Source organism: Meleagris gallopavo, chromosome 1 (assembly GCF_905368555.1).
Source record: "Meleagris gallopavo chromosome 1, MGAL_WU_HG_1.1, whole genome shotgun sequence".
Taxonomy (NCBI): Eukaryota; Metazoa; Chordata; class Aves; order Galliformes; family Phasianidae; genus Meleagris; species Meleagris gallopavo.
The window spans coordinates 10,340,841-10,362,042 of record NC_139404.1 but is presented as its reverse complement, the minus strand read 5'-3'; the positions used below and the strand labels follow the sequence as shown (position 1 = coordinate 10,362,042).

At 34.6% G+C, this 21,202-nt stretch overlaps 1 protein-coding gene across 3 annotated transcripts in view; it reads right to left on the bottom strand.

The window, feature by feature from the left end:
• HGF (hepatocyte growth factor) overlaps window positions 1–21,202 on the bottom strand; it is a 60,602-nt gene that overhangs the window by 37,232 nt on the left and 2,168 nt on the right. For 2 of the 3 annotated variants that reach the window (XM_085216412.1, XM_085216408.1), the window contains exons 2-6: window positions 11,876–12,041; window positions 7,785–7,897; window positions 7,023–7,137; window positions 2,448–2,590; window positions 624–744 (exon numbers count right to left, since the gene is read on the bottom strand). In XM_085216412.1, the coding sequence (XP_085072538.1) occupies window positions 624–744; window positions 2,448–2,590; window positions 7,023–7,137; window positions 7,785–7,897; window positions 11,876–12,041 (658 nt within the window). The remainder of the gene's footprint in view (window positions 1–623; window positions 745–2,447; window positions 2,591–7,022; window positions 7,138–7,784; window positions 7,898–11,875; window positions 12,042–21,202) is intronic. The other variant, XM_085216418.1, reaches the window with a different exon arrangement.

Here is a 21,202-nt window from a genome sequence, read left to right as displayed (position 1 = left end):
TTCTTTTGATGCAGCCCAGGATGGAGAGGGCATATTGCTGGCTCATGTTCAGCTTGCTATCCTCCAATACCACCAAGTTCTTTTTAGCAGATACTTGCACTTGATTAGAACAGACAAGCTACAGCTTTAAAATCGTTCTATATTTCAAGGTATTGATCTTTGGGTAATGTTGCAAGTTTATAATCACAAAGCATGTTAATAACTCTTGTATTAAAAAAAAAATAAATCAAACTGTTATTTATTCCATAATATTTTACAGGATTTTAAGCAGACTGAAGCGGCATAATAATATATCCAGAAACATTCACAGGTGAATTTTTGTACTGATGATGAAGGAAGGGAGGAAATTTTCATGAACTAATGCAACACATATAAGCCACTGCACTGTACAGAACTGGGATGTAGTCACTGCTGCACAAAACAGTCACTAGTCTTCATCCTGCATCTCCATCATGACTGCAACAAATCTGCACACACCGTGGGCCAGATCTCCAAACAACTAAAACTGTCCAACTCCATTGATTTCAGCACAGCTAATACTTCTTTTCCCAGCTAGTTCCATAACGTGTATAATTTTGAAATGAAAACCACACAGATTTGCATGGCAGTGAGGAGGATGTTACCTCTCTGGACGAAATTTGTGTTTGTGTGGTCTCTGAAGGTCCCAGCGCTGACACTCCTTGCCTGACTCAGTATGATCCATTGGCCCTCTGTAACTCTCTCCATTGCAGGTCATGCATTCAACTAGAAACAAAAAATATATATAGTTTTCTAGTCATTTATTATGCTGGTGAATTACTGCATTAAAAAAAAAAAAAAAAAAAAAAAAAGAATTATATCCCTGCTGTTATAAATTGAAACCAACTTAGAGAGGTATAAAAGTTGATATCTTTTAAGTCAGGGCTGGCTCCTTGGAATGGGAAATTTCAGTCGGAATTGCATTTCTTTCTCAGATCTAATCCAGATGCCTAAATTTGGTACCACTTTATAGGACTCTCACAGTTTGGAAGCAGGTAGCTGTGAGCTGCTAGAGCTATTTGTGTTCCTAGCTGCTTTTCAATCTTAACTATTGCAGAGATTTGTTTGAATTCTGATTTTACTCTCTAATGCCCTACATATAATGTAGAAAGTGTTATGATTACTGACAGGGAGAGACACAGCTAAGGAAAGAGCATTATTTGGAGGTGATATTTTCTACTCTAGTAGTATTCACAATCCTAAATCACTCTAAGTCATAGAGCTCTGTAGAATAGCACCATCAGTTTAGGTGCTGAATAATGCCTGAATTACAAATTTCAGGAGGTTCAGTCTTTAAATTCATACCACTTTCAGTTATGTATAATATTGTTTCTTTTCAATACTAATTCTTTCTGGTAGCTTAAGCATTAAGCTACATTTTCAGTCTTGGTTTAAGAAAGTGGGAAGGTGGAGGAAGAGTGGGTTAAAGCTATAAAAAGGATTTGAAATTCCAATTAAACAAAATATGCTGCATAATTTGGAATGAAAATTTTAAAATACAACAAATTCATCCTAATTAACTGTAGACACATTTCTCAAGTGCTCCCTAATTAGAGTAATTGTAATTAAGGAGCACTTAGTAAATAGTAGTTTATGCAACTATAGATCTCATTCTTCAGTCAAAACATACACTGCGTAAGTTTTGGTCCTGCAGTGAGCTCCAGGTCTTAACCCATCTGAAACTCCGTTAAATTGATCATTAAATGTTAGCCCTCAATAGATTTTCAAACTACTTATAAATCATTCTCTTCCTCTCTCCATTCCCTTTTATTCCCCCTGCACTGTGCATCTGTTGCACATAACATATTAGCAGGAAAATTGAAGGCATCCTATCCTGAGAATTTAAATGCATTGATTGACTAGAGTGAATTGGCTGATTAGCAAGACGTTAGCTGATATTAGCTGATTAACAGAACATAAAAGTCAGATGTGATGAGGCACATCAATTCAATTTCAGATTCTGAGACTTGATAGTGGAATGTGACTGGCTTTCCTAAATGTTTTCCTTATTTATGTAATTCAGTTGAAAAGCAAAACATGTTTTTACTTTAAGGATTTGTCATGTAATTCACTACTTATATATATATTTTCATCAAAAAGATGAAAAGTTGATTTTACAGTAGATAAATCAGCAGTTCTAGTGAAATTGTTAATGGATTCACACTGTATTAGACAGTGAAATAAGAGATATGTTTATGCAATCAGCACAACTGCATTGTTCTAAATTCTCTGTGACCTGAGCAAGAGCTAGTGATCCTGAAAGCTTATTCAAGATCTTTTCCTCAAACTAGTTTTAGTGCAGCAGCATTCATTCTAGCTAAGAAGTCGCCTTTCCTTACTGCAAAGTCCGTAGGTGAGTATTACAGAAGCTAATGGAAGTTCTGCTCTGTGTACAAAAAAGGCACATTTTGGCATGAGCCCTGCCTTACCTTCGGAGCAGAGGGGGATGTCGCAGACTTCATGGCGCATCTCTGGGCTGGTGGTGAAACACCATGGCCCTCCCTCTTCCCCTCGGGGGTTTCGGCAGTAGTTTTCCCGCAGGTCTTTACCCCGATAGCTCGAAGGCAAAAAGCTAGTTTTAAAATGACAATCATTACAGCATCAGAGCATGCAAATTTCAGTGTTAATCATACTATTTTTATAAACAGTTAGAAACAACCACAATTCTGCTTCCTTCTCCCTCCACCCTGTCTACACAAATGCACAGGATTACTCAACCAATGGCCTATGTCTGAGACAATTTCTCTAGCCTGTAGCTTGCCCTAACAAGTTTTATGTCTATTCCTCAGGCATCTTTAGCCATTTATTAGGCTCTAGAAGAAGGATAAGGAGGGTAAATTTATTACAAGAATGGAAGTAAGATCCATTGGCATGTAAGACCTGCTGTTCAGGTACACTGTGCGAACATGCAGCAGGCTCAGTGCAGCTTGGTGCATACCTACACCATAAAGGCCACAGAGAAGTCCCATACCTGGTTAGGCAGCAGCTAGAATTGAGCAACATGTGAACATGGCTGAGCATTGAGTGCATCACACCATGATAACATGCTTTCACAAACTGAAACCATGCCTGCTTTTTGTTCCAGTACCAGAAAATGCCCCAGATCCCTCTTTCAATGTCTTGTTGCATGTTTTGACACAAGTCCACTGATGTCACCATAGGATCTGCTAAATAAAGACCCACTTTCAGTGTTACTGCACAAACTGGGTCACTTAAGAGCTACCTCACTAACAAAAACTTTTCTCACTCTTTCATTGTATTTTCTTCTTTCGGTGTAAAGGCCTATTACATAACAATAGCATTATTCCCTTACATTAGAGGTTTTCAGGGCAATCTTAAGCACTTTGGTTTTTTGAAGGGAGTGCATAGAAATTGGAGCTGATACTGTATTTTTGTCCTGACAGATATTTTCAGTATGATACCTCCCTGTTGATGCCCAGTCCAACAAATATGAACTCTCCAGGGTCAAGATTTTGTCTTCTTGACTGTCTGTAAATGTGTTCAAGTGACACAAAAAGCTAACTCCATGGTAAAGAGCCCAACCTAAGAGCTCATCACTGCAATGTCTGCACACTGCGACAAACCCAGTGCTCCTTCACTGTCAGATTCATTGCAAAAAGTGGTGCTTAAACACCAGCTACATTCTACAGTTTAAAAACAAACAACCACCATATTCAATTCAGAATTACACTTAATTGCATGAACATTTCTTTCTTTCCTTTTTTTTTTTTTCTTTTGGTTAATTGAAAAGTTGTGAAAAATACATTCTGGATCAGAAAAAAAAAAAAAAACACCTTGTAATTTTGCTTAATAGTTAATAGTTTAATTTCTGTGATTTCTAACATTTGTTCCACTTTTTCTTCAATACATTTAAATAGTGGGAACATTACAAATAAAGTACACTTTTTATTCTGAAAATGCCTAGCACTTTTTAATGAATATTTTTTTCTTTTATTTTTGGCTTATTTTATATTAATTTAAATCACCAAGGGAATTCAAGAGTATCTATATTTTTGAAGAAAAAAAAAATGCTTTAAAATTTAATCTAACTTCCTTTGAACAAACATAGGTTCTTGAGCTCAGCAATCTGAATGGAGCACGGGGGACAGTCTTTATACACAAACACTGATTTAGTTTATATACAAAAGCAAATGAGAAATACATTGTCTGTTGTCCTTGGCAAATGCCATGTTATGAATGAATAAGTAAATATAAAAAAGCAGACAAATAGAAAATTCCAACAATTCCAAACTGAAATTTTAATCATGTTTGATTCAAGTTAATGTAATCTCTGAATTAACTGAGGTGGAAAATACTTCTGTTAATCACACTGTGGTTCTAGTCAAGGCAATGTGGAAGTAGTACCCAATAGTGCTTTTATCATTTTTGCTGCTGGAAGAGAATGATTTCTCTGTCCTAACTGCTACTTATTAAACTGTTGCTTCTGTTTTTCCCCTGCAGTCTTGCAACTTTCAAAAAACTTTAATTAAAGATAATCCTGGACAACTCTTTTGATGGTGTGTTACAACCTGTGTAGGTTTTCATGTGATATGTCAATGTAGGTTAGAAAAAAAATGTATTTAATCTTGCTTCTGGAAAATTTTTCAGCTTAAAAAATGATGAACATCAAAAAATACTGGCATCTCAAATTATGTCAGATCTACTGTTAAAACATCAAAAAATTGTTAAAGGATAGCATTAAAAAGTCAAGATGGATCACATAGACAACTGGCTTCAACAGGTACGGAAGCAATATTCTTGAAAAAAGAAGAGATGAGACATATTAAGGGCTCACCCAGAATTATACAATGGAGCCACTCTTAAGTTTGTATACTGGTTAAGTTCAACTGCATTAGCCAAGGAAAAAGAAAACAGAGCCAGAAGATGAGGCCAACAAGACTAATAGTAAAAGCAGATTCAACCACAACTAAAGTAGCTGGAAACTAGCAAAAAGTCTGTGAAGTACTGGTCCAGTATCAGACCTTTTCTCTTCGACTCTTTTTATATTGGCGTTAGCCAATTTTATAATGGATTTAGCCATTTAGGTAATAAATGCTTAAGAAACAAAAATTTGGAGAGATAATTTTGTAATCTGTACTAGGATAGGAACTAAAATAATCTGATCCTGATTTCAATGGGGAGTCTTCGGGTGTTGCTGGAACAAAAAATAATTAAACGTATCATTAGTTAAATTTAAACACAAGTTTAAGGTTTGAAGCTATTTCAAATTTTGCTGGAAAGATCAAGAAAAAAATTATATTTCTCCCTTGAATATGAAAAAAAAAGATTTATTTTCTAACTGGCAGTTTGTGATAATCAGATGTTGAGAAAAACCAACCTAAAAATCTAAGCCTTTCGTAATAATAAGTTCCAAACACACCACTACTGTCTGCTTCTTCCCATCTCCCTCATGTCTCTGATGATGAAATCATATTTTCTGATGTTGAAAAACAAAATTAGCAAGCAGCCACCTCATTTATCCAGTGACCTTTTAAAAATTAAACTTATTGCACAAGAGAGGAGAAAAGTCATTCTCATAAAATTCATCACAGAAGAGCGGCTGTCCAATTCTACTATATAGAGTCATGTTTGCTATGTATTAAAACGTAATTTGGTGACATACTTCTTTATTTTATTATGTAGTCACAAGTATATTATATAAAATTAATGCTTATCCCTGCTTATTCCATGATCATTGAGAATTGTTTCACTTCTAAAAGATGAATATTGTGTACCTCAAAGTGTTGAGTCTCGAGAGGTCATTGCCATGTGAGCTGATGGCATTTATCATATGTTCACAATTAAGCATGGTCTGGTCCAACACTGAAAATCAGACACATTACCATCTATATTGTAAGCAATCTAGTCCAGTCAAGTTCAAGCCTGAGGCTCAGCTCTGTGACACATTATAAGAGGAGAGATCCCAAGTATCCTTCGCCTTTTAAAGTTGTTCCAAGTTCTCGTCTTGCACTCTAGATAGATTTGGTCAGGACAGGACTGAGCAGCACACAGCCCAGTTCCTCATTAGCAGTCTCCAGCTTGGCTCTAACTAAGCAAAGTGCTGATGTTGGGAGAAGAGATCAAAAGTCAGCAATGTGAATGGGAAACTCTTGGGTGAGAGAAAACATTTTTTTTGCCTCTGAAGGGTTTATCATCTAAATGGTTGTAACCCAAATGAAAAGAGTCAAACAGAAATGGTCGAAGAGTATACAAGTGCCTCAGTTTTTTTTTGCTATTTTTGCTGTGGTTCATCTGCTTTTATCATTACTCTTCCTGGCATCAGTTTTTTTGTTTTCTTCTCTTTTCTTTACCTAATGTAGTTGGAATGGAGCTATTCTCAGTGTGTAAATGTCCTCAGTTCCTCACTATACCAGATCTTAAACTCAAAAGTTTAACTGATCAGTCTTTAGTTCAGTCTTTAGCTATTGCTTGTACGATCTGAAGGAAAGGATTTAAAGCATCTGCTCAGTCCTTTCATGTATTTACTGCCTGGTCTAATTGCTTTATGGAGTTAAATATATTCTGCAAATAGAATAGATATAAGAATATAATAAGAATAATTATACACTGATCAAATAGGTGGGCTGATATTCTTACCATCCTTCATTTCCTATGGTGTATTTTTTTAAATGATCAATTTACAAGGAGTCCATTAGAAAACAGTGATAAACTTCCAGACTCTGGGGTGAAGTAAAGCAGCTGTTTTGCTACTGCCAGAAACTAAGAGATCAAAAGGAAATAAACAGCTGAAAAATCCAATGCAGGAGAGGAAGGGATCCAGACACACAGGCTGGTATTGGAGGGAACTCTTTGGAGAAAGTTTAAGGTTTTTTTTTCTGGAACCTGGAGAATGGTATCTCTGGGGAAAGGCAAGAATACTCCTAAGAGATTTTGTTGTTTAAGGTCAGTGTTCTCATAAATTCTTTGTCTGCTAATAAGTCAAGCTATGCTTTGTGGGATCTGTCTGAGCACTATTCTCACTGTCTCTGCTCCTGAACTCTTACCTGTGCTCATGGGGGATCATTGAATTCCAGGCCTGACACTGAATACCACTTTTGGTAATAGATATTGTTCCTTTGTACTCAGCTCCTTTTCCAATTATACAGTTTCTGACATAGTCTATTGGAAAAAAAGGAAACAAAATGAGGACTTTCATTAAACACTTTACCAGTGTATCTAAAAATAGAGCTCATCATCAGCTTTCACATAAAAAGAATACATTTTTAATAAAGTTTAGAGGCATCATTATTCAAAACATACTTTTGTTGTCCATATAATTCTTGTCTCTTTTATTATTTTAAAAAATTTATGAACACTAACTTGACAAAGGATGCTACTGAAAATATTACCAAAGTGCCTGACTGATAAAAATCCGTAACTTGGGACTTAACATCTCCACTCATTAATTAGGAAAATAAAAGCAATAACAATTTAATAGAAATTCAATAATTTTAAGTCATACAACTGGGATTCTAAGTAGTAAGATGATGTAGACTACTACACGGAATATTAGGCAAATACGTAGGTTGGAAAACTGAGCATGAACAAGTATGCAAACATCACCGCCCTTGCATAACAGAAAAAAAAAAAAAAAGAAAAGAAATGGGGGAAAAAAAAAAGTTTGCAAGCAAAGCTGTAAGATGTTCAGAATACATATAACCACCTTATGCCCAGAATATATCTACAGCCAAAAAGTCACTGACTGACCTCAGCTTTTATCCCCCACCCTTAGTTGGAAAAATAAAATAAATAAATAAATCACTTACCCTTCTTTTCAAACAGATCAAACGCATGGTCTTGCTTCTTTCTCACACCATTTGTCAAGCTGTTGAAGGATAACCAATGGCACCGTTTTGTAACTCTGTCATAAGCAAAGGCCCTGCAAAGAAAATCTGGATGAGAAAAAAATCTCTGTGTGGTTTATAATAATGACACATGGCTTGCCAAGGAGCATGCAATGACTGCAATGACATCAGATTTATTTTTACTGGGAAAGTCAGAGAAACAGCCCAAATTACTATTTAAACCCACAACTGTGTTGACAAGAACAAAGAAACAAAGAAATTAAATTGATGTGGCCATTACATTAAATACTAGGTTGGTTGTTCACACTAATCTAAGAGTTCCCTTGTTGTTAAAGATCTTTGTTTTAAAAGTGAGACAAATGTGACTGAGACAGCATTTGTGTCCCTAGATGCATTGCTTTCTGGGAAGGAAAAAAAATAAAATAAAAATGGAAGATTAAAACATCTCTGGTTTTCTTAAAATATGCCTGTGAAAGAGTTAACTTTCTCAACTAATAGCACATTAATAGCGTGAGGAAAATTCAAGCACAAGATCTCTTTCTTGCCCAGAACAACAGAGCTATTTGAAAACAAGATTATTTTTTATTTTTATAAATAATCTGAACTGTGATAGTGTACCAAACTTTGTCCTTGCTTTGCTTCATTTTTTTTTTCTCTTATTTTTAACTGGTTTCAAGGATAGAGTACAAAGTGTGCTCAATTGAGTAGAATTGGAGGTCAAAGAGGAGGAGCAAACAAACAAACAAACAAACAATAATGAGAGCAGTAAGACCACTTTTTGCCAATATATATATATTTTTATTTTTTATCAATATAAAGTGTTTTTCTCTCAACAATATTTTGAAAGGTATTTTCTTAACTATAGGCAAAATATTTAAAAGGCTTTTTGAGATGGATTGTCTGGAGGGGGACAACATTTATTTCAATTAACAATCAAAAAAAGAAAAAGAAATAAAAGAACTAAAGAACTTTTTTTCCCTTAATTTTTCAGTAGAAAAAAAAAAAAACAAATTACACTCATGACACTATAGTCTATAAACCACAATACAGTTTTTGTACTAGCCATCAATAATCCCAAATATTCTCAGCTATTTTGTTCTGATTTGAGAAGGCATTTTAACACTACCTGACAGTATGCAAAAGAGACATGGATTCTTACACTTTATCCTTACTTTTCCTGTGCGCTGCAACTCCAACTTACAGCTCTTGATTTGCTTTTAATTCTCCTCATGCCACACAAGTTTTTCTGTGCAAGATCTTGCTGGCTTTAGTTTAAAATATTACAAGATCCTATCCAACCTCCCCTCTTTCAAACATCCTCTTCATTATCTTTTCCATCACCAAACAGATTTTTCATCCAACTGCTCTCTCTACTCTGTTGACTCCAAATGTTTCCAACCTGCTAACCTTCATCCTTCTGCCTTTGTTCAGCCTTCTGTTCTCTTCTGGCCAGTTCTCAAATATGAGCATATCCAAGTGCCTCCAACTCCATCTTCACAAAAATAACCTTGACCTTTCCTGCCTTTCCAATTACATTCTCCATTCCCCTCCTCCCTTTTAAAGTGAGAATGCAGAATGCACTGTTTACAAACATTTATTTCATTTTTTGCTTTTGGTTGCTTTTTGGTTTCCTTCCAGCTTGGCTTCATCTATTTCTGCACATGAAAGTTCCTACCACACTTTTCTTGGACACAAATCCTGAGGATTTTTACAGTTCTGAATTTAACATACTTAGTCAAATTCTTGGACTTTCTTCTACTGATACTATCGATCACAATTTTTGTTGTTGCTGTATGTAGTGAGATAATCAGTAAACTTTCTGATCAGGTACTGGAGTCTTGTGGTCTAGAATGCAGTCTCTTGCTGTCTAAATGTGAAATATAAATACAAACCAGAAGGTAAGAAGATAACAGTGTATAAGACTACTGTAGCTTTGTGAGTAAGGAAGTGACAACACAAGTGCAACTATTTAAGTGATGGAGAACTACTGTTTGGATCAGTACTATCACTAGAATCAAGCCATGAAAAATGTCAATAAATGTAGGTATATAAAATCAAATACATAAAAAGTAATTTTATGTCTTTTTTTTTTTTTAATGTTCCCACAGATACCAGTAAACTAGTTGATTTTAATTTCATTTGACAACAAATTTCACCTTGTAATATCCATATACTGGCAAGAGGTTAAAGACTGGTGATCTTAAGAATGAAATGGAAACATTAGTAATTACTAGTTCCTTTAAATGAGACCACATGTCAAATGTGTTTACAGTAGCATCAAAGAACCATGTACACTATAACAGGAATCATCTGGTACCAAATGGAAATCCCAAGAACGTTCCCCGTTACAGAGAATCTCTCTTTCTGCATAGTGATAGCCCAGAGTAATCAACTATACGTCTGTTGCTAGTTTTGCTAGCTTTGCTGCTGAACAAGTGCAGGGAAAATTGTGAAATTCAGAGCATGAGGAGTTATATATATAGTTATTTTTCATCTTCAGTTCAAAAGAGCTATTGCCTGATTGCAGTACTGCTATCTGTGAGTACTATTCTTCCAAGCTCTGTTCCCAAGGTCCCTCCTGGTTTCTCTTTATTCTTTTATTGACTGATTATGGCAGAATTGCCCCTTAATGAATCTGTCAGGCAGTGGCAGGGACTGACTGTCCCAATAGAAAAAAAATCTTCAAAAATGAGAAACTAATGGAAAAGCAGAGATGTTTTGGATTATTATTCATATGAAGTAAAATTACTGAATATATTAACCTACTTATTATTTTCAGAACAAATAAATGTACTAGTCAGAACAGCTGCAACTACAAAATGTTTGAAACAATTTCTTTGAGCAGATGTTGAAATATAAAATTGTTTGCATGGCATCCTTCAGAATTTTTTATACTGTGAAATCTAATTTTACAATACTTCTTGTTGCTGAATATCAGAACTTAAGGATCTCTTGTTCACTGAGTACAACCTGATCTACTTGGCAATGGTATCAGTGGAAGGTCTGCCAATAGAGAAAAGAGTCAGATGTACCATATGAAAAATATTAGTGCCTGGAAAATATTTTTTTAACAAAAAATTGTAAACTCTGCTAATTTTTTGCATATGTAAATAGGCAAAGTCTGAGACAATACAAAATAGATCTCACAGCATTGGAAGTAAAGGCCTGAAGAAGAATCAAAGAGCTTTCATTATCAGTTTGATCAAGGTTCAATTTTAGCAAGAGTACATTTTCTTATATTTTAAGATAAAGCTGACATTTAGCCCAGTGCTCACTACAGAAGCCATTCATTCTCTGCAAGATTCTCCTGCGTTCATGTTATTCATTTATTCATTATAGTCTAATCTAAAAGAGGCCAAGGGGACAATTCAAGTCTAATACATAAAAAAAGTAACAGTGATATGTTCTAAAAAATAGTAGAGAATATGTACTAAGCAGATAAGCAATCAGCTGTATTACGTGTTTGTAAGAGACAGCAGATGCTGTAGAATAGCAATCATATATTTGTAATGACTACGTAGCCAAGAAGATTTGATTCCATTGTATCAGGTTCATAGTACTTGCCAGTGAAGTTTAGCAGTGCATGTATCTGTGCTCCATGTGTGAAGTTCCCATTGACTTCAGTGGGAGTAATGTGTAAGTAATGAAGACAGAATATGGTCTGAAGCGGTGCTGAAGTACTGCAGCTGTGATGTGTGACAATATCCATTTTATAAGAGATATAAAAATCCCAGAAATGTTCACTCAATGCTACAGTGAAGCACAAGTATTCCACAACTTAACATGAGTACATTTTTTTCAGCAATATTATGGAAAGGATTACAGATTGAACAAGCTAAGACAGAACAACTCAGATAGATAAATCTTCAAAAGGACTGATACTCTGGGCAGGTAGAACAACACCGATTTTTTTTTTTTTTTTAAGTGCAACTTTTAAGTTGTCCTCAGCACAAGCCATAGCTGGTGAAAATTACAGTAAGATGTTCAGCCAAAGAGTATTATGTAAGAATCTGTTAGGAAAAATGTAATAGCAATAGAGATACATTACTTACTTGCAAGTGAATGAAAGGCCTTTGTTCCTGCTGCATCTCTTGGCACACTGCTCAGTGGTATTTAACAGCTTGGTTTTAACTTCCAGTGTTTTGTTTACTTTGATGAGCATCAACTCGCCTGTTTTTTTATAGTCATGAAGAGGATTTCTCCTTTTTCCTTTACCTTCTAAGAAAGAAGCAAGGAAGAAAAACAACAACAACAAAAAAAAAAACAATGTAAGGAAGAGTCCCAAGGTCACAGACGGCATTAGAAACGAATAACATTTATTAAGGAATTATAGCTGTACTGGTACCTAAAGAATAGTGAAATTCACAAAACTAAGGTACAAGTAGATGAGAAAAATTGATTGTTTTAAGTGATCTCTATTGTTAAAGCTGGTGTGGTAAGAAAAACAGAAAAACTCATTTCAAATTTAGGATTGAATGATAGTCAAAAAGGGTGGAAGGAAAGTTTTTCATTTGAATATTTTTTTCAGAACCCCTGAGATGTGTCTGTTTCACCTCTTGAAAACTCTATCATGTAAATAATTCCGTGAAAAATTGAAGTGACAAAATTAAACAAAGGTCTTCCCTTGATGGATAGAATGGAATTAAAATCAGAATGAGAAGGATGTAAATCTGAACCTGATAAGCTGTTTTAAAACAGAAAATTTTTTAATCACTTTAATAACAGATTTTGAGCCTAGAAGTAACACAAAATAGTCACTTGTGCCATTTGTTATTCCAGTGAAGATTCACTGTGAGTATTGTGTTGGATTTAGAAGTCAATGAAAGAGAATCATTAGCCTACAGAAAAGAAAAGGAGGGGAGACAGAAGCCAGAGTGTGTAAATAGTCCACATTTTGGAAAGATTTCTACAGAAAGATCTGTTTCTATATCTCTGTAGAAAGACCCAAGAAAAGGTGTTTAAAACGCAGTAGAGAAGATTGTCTAGAGAAGTTTGGCTAAAGTGCAAGAGGAAAAGTCTTTATACTTTACAAGAAAAAAAAAAAGATTTTCTATAAATTTTCTAAAAATATATACATTTTCTATGTATTCATATGTTTGTTTTTCTCATACAAAGCAGTTTGCCTCTGTAGGCTTCTCCATCATCAGTGAAGGCAGATGAGTATCTTTGGAGGAAGTTTCTCATTATTGTAAGGTACATGAGTAACACAGGAAGGATAAATTGCTCTTTTGATCTATTTCTTTTATTTCTCCTTTTTCATCCAAAGATCCAAGATGATCCTTTTAAATTAGACAGTTAATGCAGGGGAAAAAAAAAAAAAAAGGAAAGGAAAAAAAATAAGAATGAATTCCTTAATTAATGACCTAGGTAATAGTATTTTTCATAACATCTTTCCGTGTAACTATTTTCACATCTGTCCTTCTATTATTTTCTCCAAAGAATCAGCCACAATGTCAGCAAATTTTCAGGATTAATGTAATAAATTTTGCCAGAATTTTGCCAATGTGTGAATCCTCACCATAGCACTCTGCTATCCTGAATAGGTAATTTTTTATACAGGTGAAATGTGCACATAGGTAGTAAATTTTCATTTGGTACACTCTGCACAGAATTTCAGAATAACTCCATAAACTGTAAAGCTCCAATAGCTGAGGTCCCTATGACTCTACGTTACTGACAGCTGCACATACTTGAAGCTGAGGAAGCAGAAGTGTTTCCTTCACAGAACTCCCATTCTGATTGCTAAGGGATCATATTTTTACTGGATTCAGTTAAATCGTACCTCTCAGTGGTGAGTTAGCCCTAAGACACCTAAAAATAGAACAGATATTTAAAGTAGATTAATCAAGGTTCAGTTATTAAGAAAGTGAGAGAGAAAGAGAAGATCAAAGTAAAATAATATCACTGCTGCAATGTATCTATAAAAAAATTCTTCATCCATTCTACTCTTCTTTTAGAACTGCTGAAGGTGAGCAATGCTATTCCCCTGCACCTAATAGCTTATAATTTTAATTCCAAGCACAAGTATTTTCAGAAAATAAATTATTAATTTCCCTTCAAATAATAGAATCCTAGAAGTTCTTGGGCCAGAAAGGATTTAAAAGCTCATCTAGTTTCAAGCTCCTTGCCACGGCCTGGGTTGCCTCCTGTTAGATCAGACTGCTCAGGACCTCATCCAACCCAGACCTTCAGAGATGGGGCATTCACAACTTCTCTGTACAACCTGTTTCAGTGCCTCTTATTTTTATAGAAAGAAGTTTTTGTTGAAAAGTTCAAATGTTAACAATTTTGGTACTGCGTCTGGGATCCATGTCAGTTATTGTAAGCATTTTCAGCTTTGAATTTGCACAGCACATATATATCCCAAATGACTCATAATGCTTCGAGAAATGTTATGATAGGACTCTGACTTAAACTATTAGCATCATTACTGGAAACTATTTTATCTGCACTGAAGCTGCTTGCTTTTATTATTTTTTTTAATGTACCTATGAAAGAGCCAAAGTGCTGAAATAAGAATTGTGTCTGTTCTTTAAGACAACTGCAGAAAAACAAGTCTACCATTAAGCTTTTGTGGTGAATGTCTCAATCTATTTTCTTACAAGATGTTGTTATATTGTCTCAGCCAACATTTTTATGTCAAGTGGAGGTAAGAATCTGTGCAGAAATATCAAAGTATTTTCTTTTAGTTTCTGATGCTAACATTTCCCATCTACTGATAAGTGTCATTATCTTTATTCCCTATGATAACAGATTCTCAAACTCACCAGCTAGAATGCAAAAATAAGAACATCATCCAAAAAAATAAGAAATGCTGTTCTGCTTGAAAAACATTGTTCACAGTAAAGCTTTTTTATTTTCCCTGAGCAGTTGTCCAAAGAGGATTATGGGTTTGATCTTGCATTTAGCAATTCATGGCAGTCTGATTTACTTTAGCTTTCAAACAACATTCTATGACTTTGCCTATAATCCAAAAGGCGAAGTGCCAAATACATGGTGTCACTTTGTTAGAACCATCTGAATAATGCAAAGCATTAATTTTACAACTCTAACAGCAACAACAAAAAGAAAAAATAGTTGTTATTGGTTCAAACCAGGTGCTTTAATTCTTAAGATCTCAAACAGAATAATGTCCGATAAATGTTCTACATTAAAGGCTACTGTGCAATATTCTCTATTATATAGTTCTTCTAATTTGTGATGGACATTTATTTCAGTTTTTTAAACTTTGATTAATCATTAGTTTGTGAGCCATGCCTTCTGATGCTTCTTGTATTTGTATTTATATTAGTAAAGAAGTCTGATATTCCACTTAAATTTGAAAATAATAACAGCTAATTCAAGTACAAAATAATGTACTCAAATACAAACCATCTTTTTTTTCCTCAGCAGAAACAACCCCTAACTAAATATATCCTTTGGCTAACTTAAAGTATTACTGAAAAACGTGAGAGCAGTGCCTCTTTCTTCCTCTTAACATGATAGAAACCATGGTCAGACAGAAAAAAAACAGAGTTCAACCAGTGCACAGGGAAATGGAAACTACCATAGTGACTCTAGTAGGATGCTGCAGTGGGTGAGTATGTTGTCATCTCATTTAGGATCTCCATAGTTTTCCCACTGGAGCATTTACCACTATCCAAAACTGTGTTAAGTATTCACTTTAAAATAAATATTTCTAACAGTGAAAGACATGTTGCTGTAGGCCTAAAGATCATTTTTACACATTATAATGAGATCAAAATATTACTTGTATTGTCTACAGGAAAAAAAAATTACTGTTAAATTATCTGACATTATCTACTTCATTGGTAATCACTTTCTCCTTCCTCTACCAGTTCAACTTTTTAAAACGTATACTTAGGCTTAGGAGTTATAGTCGTACAGAGCACTGGAACATTCTACTATCTCCCTTGAAAAATCTTCATTTTTATGGACATGTCATAGACAACACAAGGCTTTTATTAATCAAGTTTAGTGATGTATTCAACATGTCAGTTTTCAGGGTTTCCAAGTCTCATTCTAATCTGTGCAATAGTTTGTGCTTTATTAAAGAACCACATCATGGAGACTTGTAACAATGTGAGAAGTCTCATTCCTTTCTTTCTACCTTTGCATCCCACTTCACTAACCAGAATAAACACATAATGCCTCAAGATCAAATTTTCCAAATGAGAAGATAAACTTAAATTCAAGGTTTATGTTTTAATCAAGATCGTTAATGAAATCTTGTTTTTGAAAGGAGTTTTATTTCCTTATTTTTCTTGCTTACACTTGCAGAGCTGGATTATATCTTTCAGAACTTCAGCAATTTCCCAAGTGGTTATTTGTTTTGTTGTGTTAAACTTTCAACTGGCTAGGATAATGAAAGATGTTTCTTCTATTATGTTAGCTACTGATGTAAGTAAGTTGGATGAAGATCTTCATATGGTAGATGGAAAAAAATGTTTATGATTTTTAGTTATGAAGAAAATAACAGCTCCATAGCAGTACCACTAGTCATTATTCATGTTGGATGTTTGTTAGATGTCAGAAATAAACTGAATCTTTGAAGAAAAAAAGAATCAAGAAAAGGAAGATACCTTAATGTCAACATTTCAGGAATTGATTGCAATTCTTCCAAGTAGCACAACAAAATGCAAAATAAGATGCCATTGGGGAGAAAAATTGAAAAGAGGGTATTTGTTCACATACTGTGTATAAAACTCAAAAAGATTTAAAACATATTTGAGTGAAATGTTTTTATAAAGTGTTATTTTAGATATATAGAAGAGATATATTCCCTTTCTGTAGTATCAGTAGGCATTTTAGACTGATGTTCATTATTTTTATTTGTAATGAAATGACCTTGAATCGTTAAAAGATGGAATAATTGAGATATTAAATTATTTTTTAATAACAGATAATCAAGTCAAATTAACTATTTTTTTTTAAAGAACAGTCATCGTTGCAAGCCAAAGTAAACAGAATTTACAGAATTTTTCCATCAAGATAGGAAAAAAAAAAAGAAATATGAGAATTGAATTTTACGTGAAATTTGTGAAGGGAAGATGCTGTTGGAACTTGGGGCAGGGGCAGAAATCAGAAATTTACCATCATATGAAAGACCTTAAGGAAAAAGGCAAAAAAAACTTAACTTCATCTGAAATAAAAGGAAGAACAATTCAACACAGTAAATGTCTCCAGTATTTTTAATAAGAAACTTATACTTAAAAAAACAACGAGGTTATGCTCAAGAAAATATATTTATAACTATGTATCTGAAAGATGGGGAAGAAAGAAACAAACAAATTTTAGAACTTGGTAATGTGTGCAAAGCCAATTAAGCAAAATGATGGATTATCTCAATATCACAAAATGTTTTTTTGAAAGAGATATCAAAGCTAAACCTTATCTCGGTGAAAATAATGAAAATGTAATACACAAATAAAAAACAAGGCTTAATTATATGCATAGAAGTGCACTTGGCAAACCTCGTGTAGAAGCAAAAATCATTGAGTAGAGTTTGCAGTAAAACAAGAGTTCTCAGCAAAGTTGGACTGAATAACAGCATGTAAATGATGATTTGTGAAATATTTTGAATTGAATTCAACAATGTCTCTTCAGGATAATGCTTTTCAAAGGATATAAAGCATCAAGGGTAAACTGTGTATTGACAAGGCCCCAGTACAATACAAATGTACTGATTTCATTAAGAGAAAATGAACTTGAAAGTAGGTGTCACAAGATGGTTTCAGATATGATATGCTAACAGTGCTTCACTGTATAAAAGTATGGTCACTGTAAAAATTGGAAAAAAAAAAAAGGTGGACGTTGATATCAAAATCATTTACTGTGTCATATAATATTTGCTATCTATGAGAATAATTAGGAAGCAGTTTTTTAAACAAATTCACTCAAGACAGTTTTCTCTCTTAAATCAAGTCTAGAAGAGTCAATTAGATAACGTGAATTAATACTCATAATTTTAACTTACTTTTAACTTAGTTTCAACTTGCTTTCATTTATTTTGACTTCTCCTTATGCATGTTTCAGTATCAGAAATGTCCAATTTCCTGTCTAGAATGCAAAAAGTGAACATCTTTTCCAAATGACTTCTCATTTGGAAGGAAATAAAGAGAGGAAAGGAAAGAAAGAGAGACAGAAAGGAAACAAAAAAAGAAAGGAAGAAAAAGAAAGCAAGCAAGCAAGAAAGAAAAAGGAAGGATGGAGAGAAAAAAATGCAAGAAACAAGGAAAAAAGAAAGAATGAAAGAAGGAAAGAAAGAAGGAAAGAAAGACATAATGAAAAACTGAAACAATTCTGAAATGTGCCCAAGAAATAACTTTTTATATTGAATAGATTTAGAAGCCAGATTAAGTTTAATGTGGTTATTTATGTAAAACAATAATTTGGCATGAAAAAGTTTATCAGCCATACCCATAAGAACTGCAGTCAACTATACAAATGGAATGTCACCAAAATAAAACCAGCTGTCCAAAGAGTCATCTCTTGCTTGTCACAATTAAATAGGTTCTCAGAAAGGTATCTGGAGGATCATGCAATTATTCTTAACTTCTGAAATTTATTTTCTTGGCAAAAGAGCCATCACAGAAGAAAATAAAATCTGCAATTTTTAGAAAGCAATTTGCAATATATAATATAGGGATAATTTTTTCCTTATTTTTATATTGGCTTTCAGTCTAGTTGTTGAGCAGATTCAGGAAATGCAAAGAATATATTTCTTTTTGGCTCTACGTTGCACTCAGTCACACGCCCACACACACATACACATCCATGCACACATATCCCTCATTAGCAGCTGCAAAGAGAGTCAATTTCTTTGGAATCCAACTTCAAGTTTTTGTTAAGTCCATCCTTTGTAACTCTCCTATAGTCAGCATGAAAACTCAAGATACAAAGGATAATGCTAACAACTGATAGCATGTTCTATAATTGGATGGTAGATGCAAAAGGACAGCTCTTTCTCTTCCAGGAAAAGGTTATCTTCACAGCAGGATGCTGAGACCCATTGGCAGAAACAAATAGTCTGCAGTTTGTACTCTGACTTGCCGTATCTAACCTCTGGCTAAATTACAGAGAACTTTTTCCCTTGTAGGATTTTTCTTCCTATGCATCTGCACAAGAATTAAATCCCTTCTATTTTGCACTGCATTCCGCAGTCTTTACAAATATGTGATGCTTTTTTCCAAGGCACCCTGAGCATTATGTGTTCTATTTGCAATGGGGTCTCAGCCACAACTTAGTGCATCCGGATTTGGAGGAGGGAGTAAAAAGAAAAGCACAAGCAGACAGGACAGTGATTTAGGCAAAACAAAGATCGACCTGTATGAGGAGTGACAAGAGCCTTGCTACATGTTGTATATATAAAAAACGTGCTGCTGGCCAAAGCAAGGAGTCATAGAAAGAGCTGGAGCTGATGGGAGGTGGATGGAGCAGCCAGTCCCACACTGTGCCAGCAGCACTGAGGACTGCCAGGCATGGCCAGGCACATCAGGCCTGCACATCAGGCCTGCACATCAGGCCTGCACTCAGCACATGGGTGGAGGCCCACAATTCATTTAGCTCCATCTCCTGTAGCTAGATTTTGCCAGAACATCTGACTAATCTGGAGCATGTTCCTAGCTCTGCTTTACTGCAACACTGCTTTACGTGTGGGTACTAATCATATACAGGAATAGTTCTACTATCCTCTAATGAGACTGCCAAATAAACTCATGGAAAAGAGATGAGGGAAAATTAAGGATATCCTCACCCCTTCACAATGCTTTGTAGCTGCCCTAATTTCTTACTGCAATGTACAAACTTTGCTCACATCTGGAGGATGCCAATTCTTTTATTCCAGCTTTCCAAGCAAGTGTGGAAATCAATTCTTTCTCATCTCCATACTGTCTTGTAGCCTCTACCCTTCTACTCCCATCTCAACACTGATGGGAGAAAGTGAAATTCCAGTACTCATTCATGACATGCAATTGCAAAAAGTTCAGGGCAACTCTCTCCTCCCCACATAAAGCTTTTACCCATCAAGAGGCCCAGTTATCCTGCCTTCAAATCTCCTTAGAAAAGTTTGAAATGCTTAAGTGGCAAACTAATGTTCAGTGTAAAGATCCAAAAGGGAGATATTATGCTCTCTGAGGGAGTCTGTAAATTTCCCTTCCAACCCTGGCCTCAGTTGAAGTATTACAATAATGACAGATGAACTCCTCCAATAAGAGGCTTTCCTTTCTTGACTTCAATGCATGATTTTCCAGAGTTTTATGCAACATTTTAATCTCATGTCTTTCAACTCTAAGTTCGCCTGCTAGGTTGCTTATGAAAATGGCATTAATAGAAACAGAAAATCTGTTAAGCAGGGTAAGAGCGTATTACAAGCGAGAGCAAAGCAAGCAGCCCCTGGCATTGAACACCAAAAGGATTCCATTAAACAGAAGGAATACAGTCTTCCAACTGGCAGAGTAACATTTTGCTTTGTTGACAGTATATAGAATAATGACTATCTACAGCTGGGGTGGGGAAGTATAAATCACATTAAACTTTAAAATGCACGTAGCTAAGCAGACCACAGGAATACACAACTTTCGTATATCGATTATTGGTATGGGATTTTTTGAAGCAACAGTTATTTATAGGAACTAAGTGCAACTCCCACATCTTCATTATAAACTTTTCAAATGATCTGAACTATAGAAAGTGCTGAGAAATAATGGTAAAGAAACACTCAGATGCCAGTCTTTTGCAGAAAAATATCTTTAATTTAGATTAATCTTTAGCATTCATTCTTCTGCAATATACCAATCTAGTTTCATTACATATCTAGGCTCAGTTTCACTAGATTAAAGATATTAAAGAAATACTAAGAAAACTGAATATTAAGAATGTCTGAGGAAGAAAACTTTGATAAAGTTATTAGCTTCAGATTAATTTCTTTCTGCAAGTGATAGAAACATTGTCTTCACACAGAACTTAGGACATTGGAGCCCAAACCTAAAAGATCCAGTCACAGAATAAATAAGACTCATTATTAGGTAAATTTAAACTCAACTTTGATAGAACGTTAATAGAAAAATGTATGGGTATGCATTAGCAAAATATTTCTTATATATATATATATTTGATTATTTTCATCACTTAGCTTTTTCATATATAAAAATAATAAATACATAGGCATATATTAATCTTTCTGGAAAACCTTTCAGTAAAAATAATCCAAAACCATTTCCCTTCCTTTCATTGTAAAAATCCTGGAACATTTGTTGCGGATCACCTATTTTTACAAACCAAGGTAACTACAATGGCAGTGTGTGGTAAGATTCATCTTTCTTACCCATAACACAAACAATAGGATTGATTAATATTAAGGTAGGTGGGGGAGGGAAGTT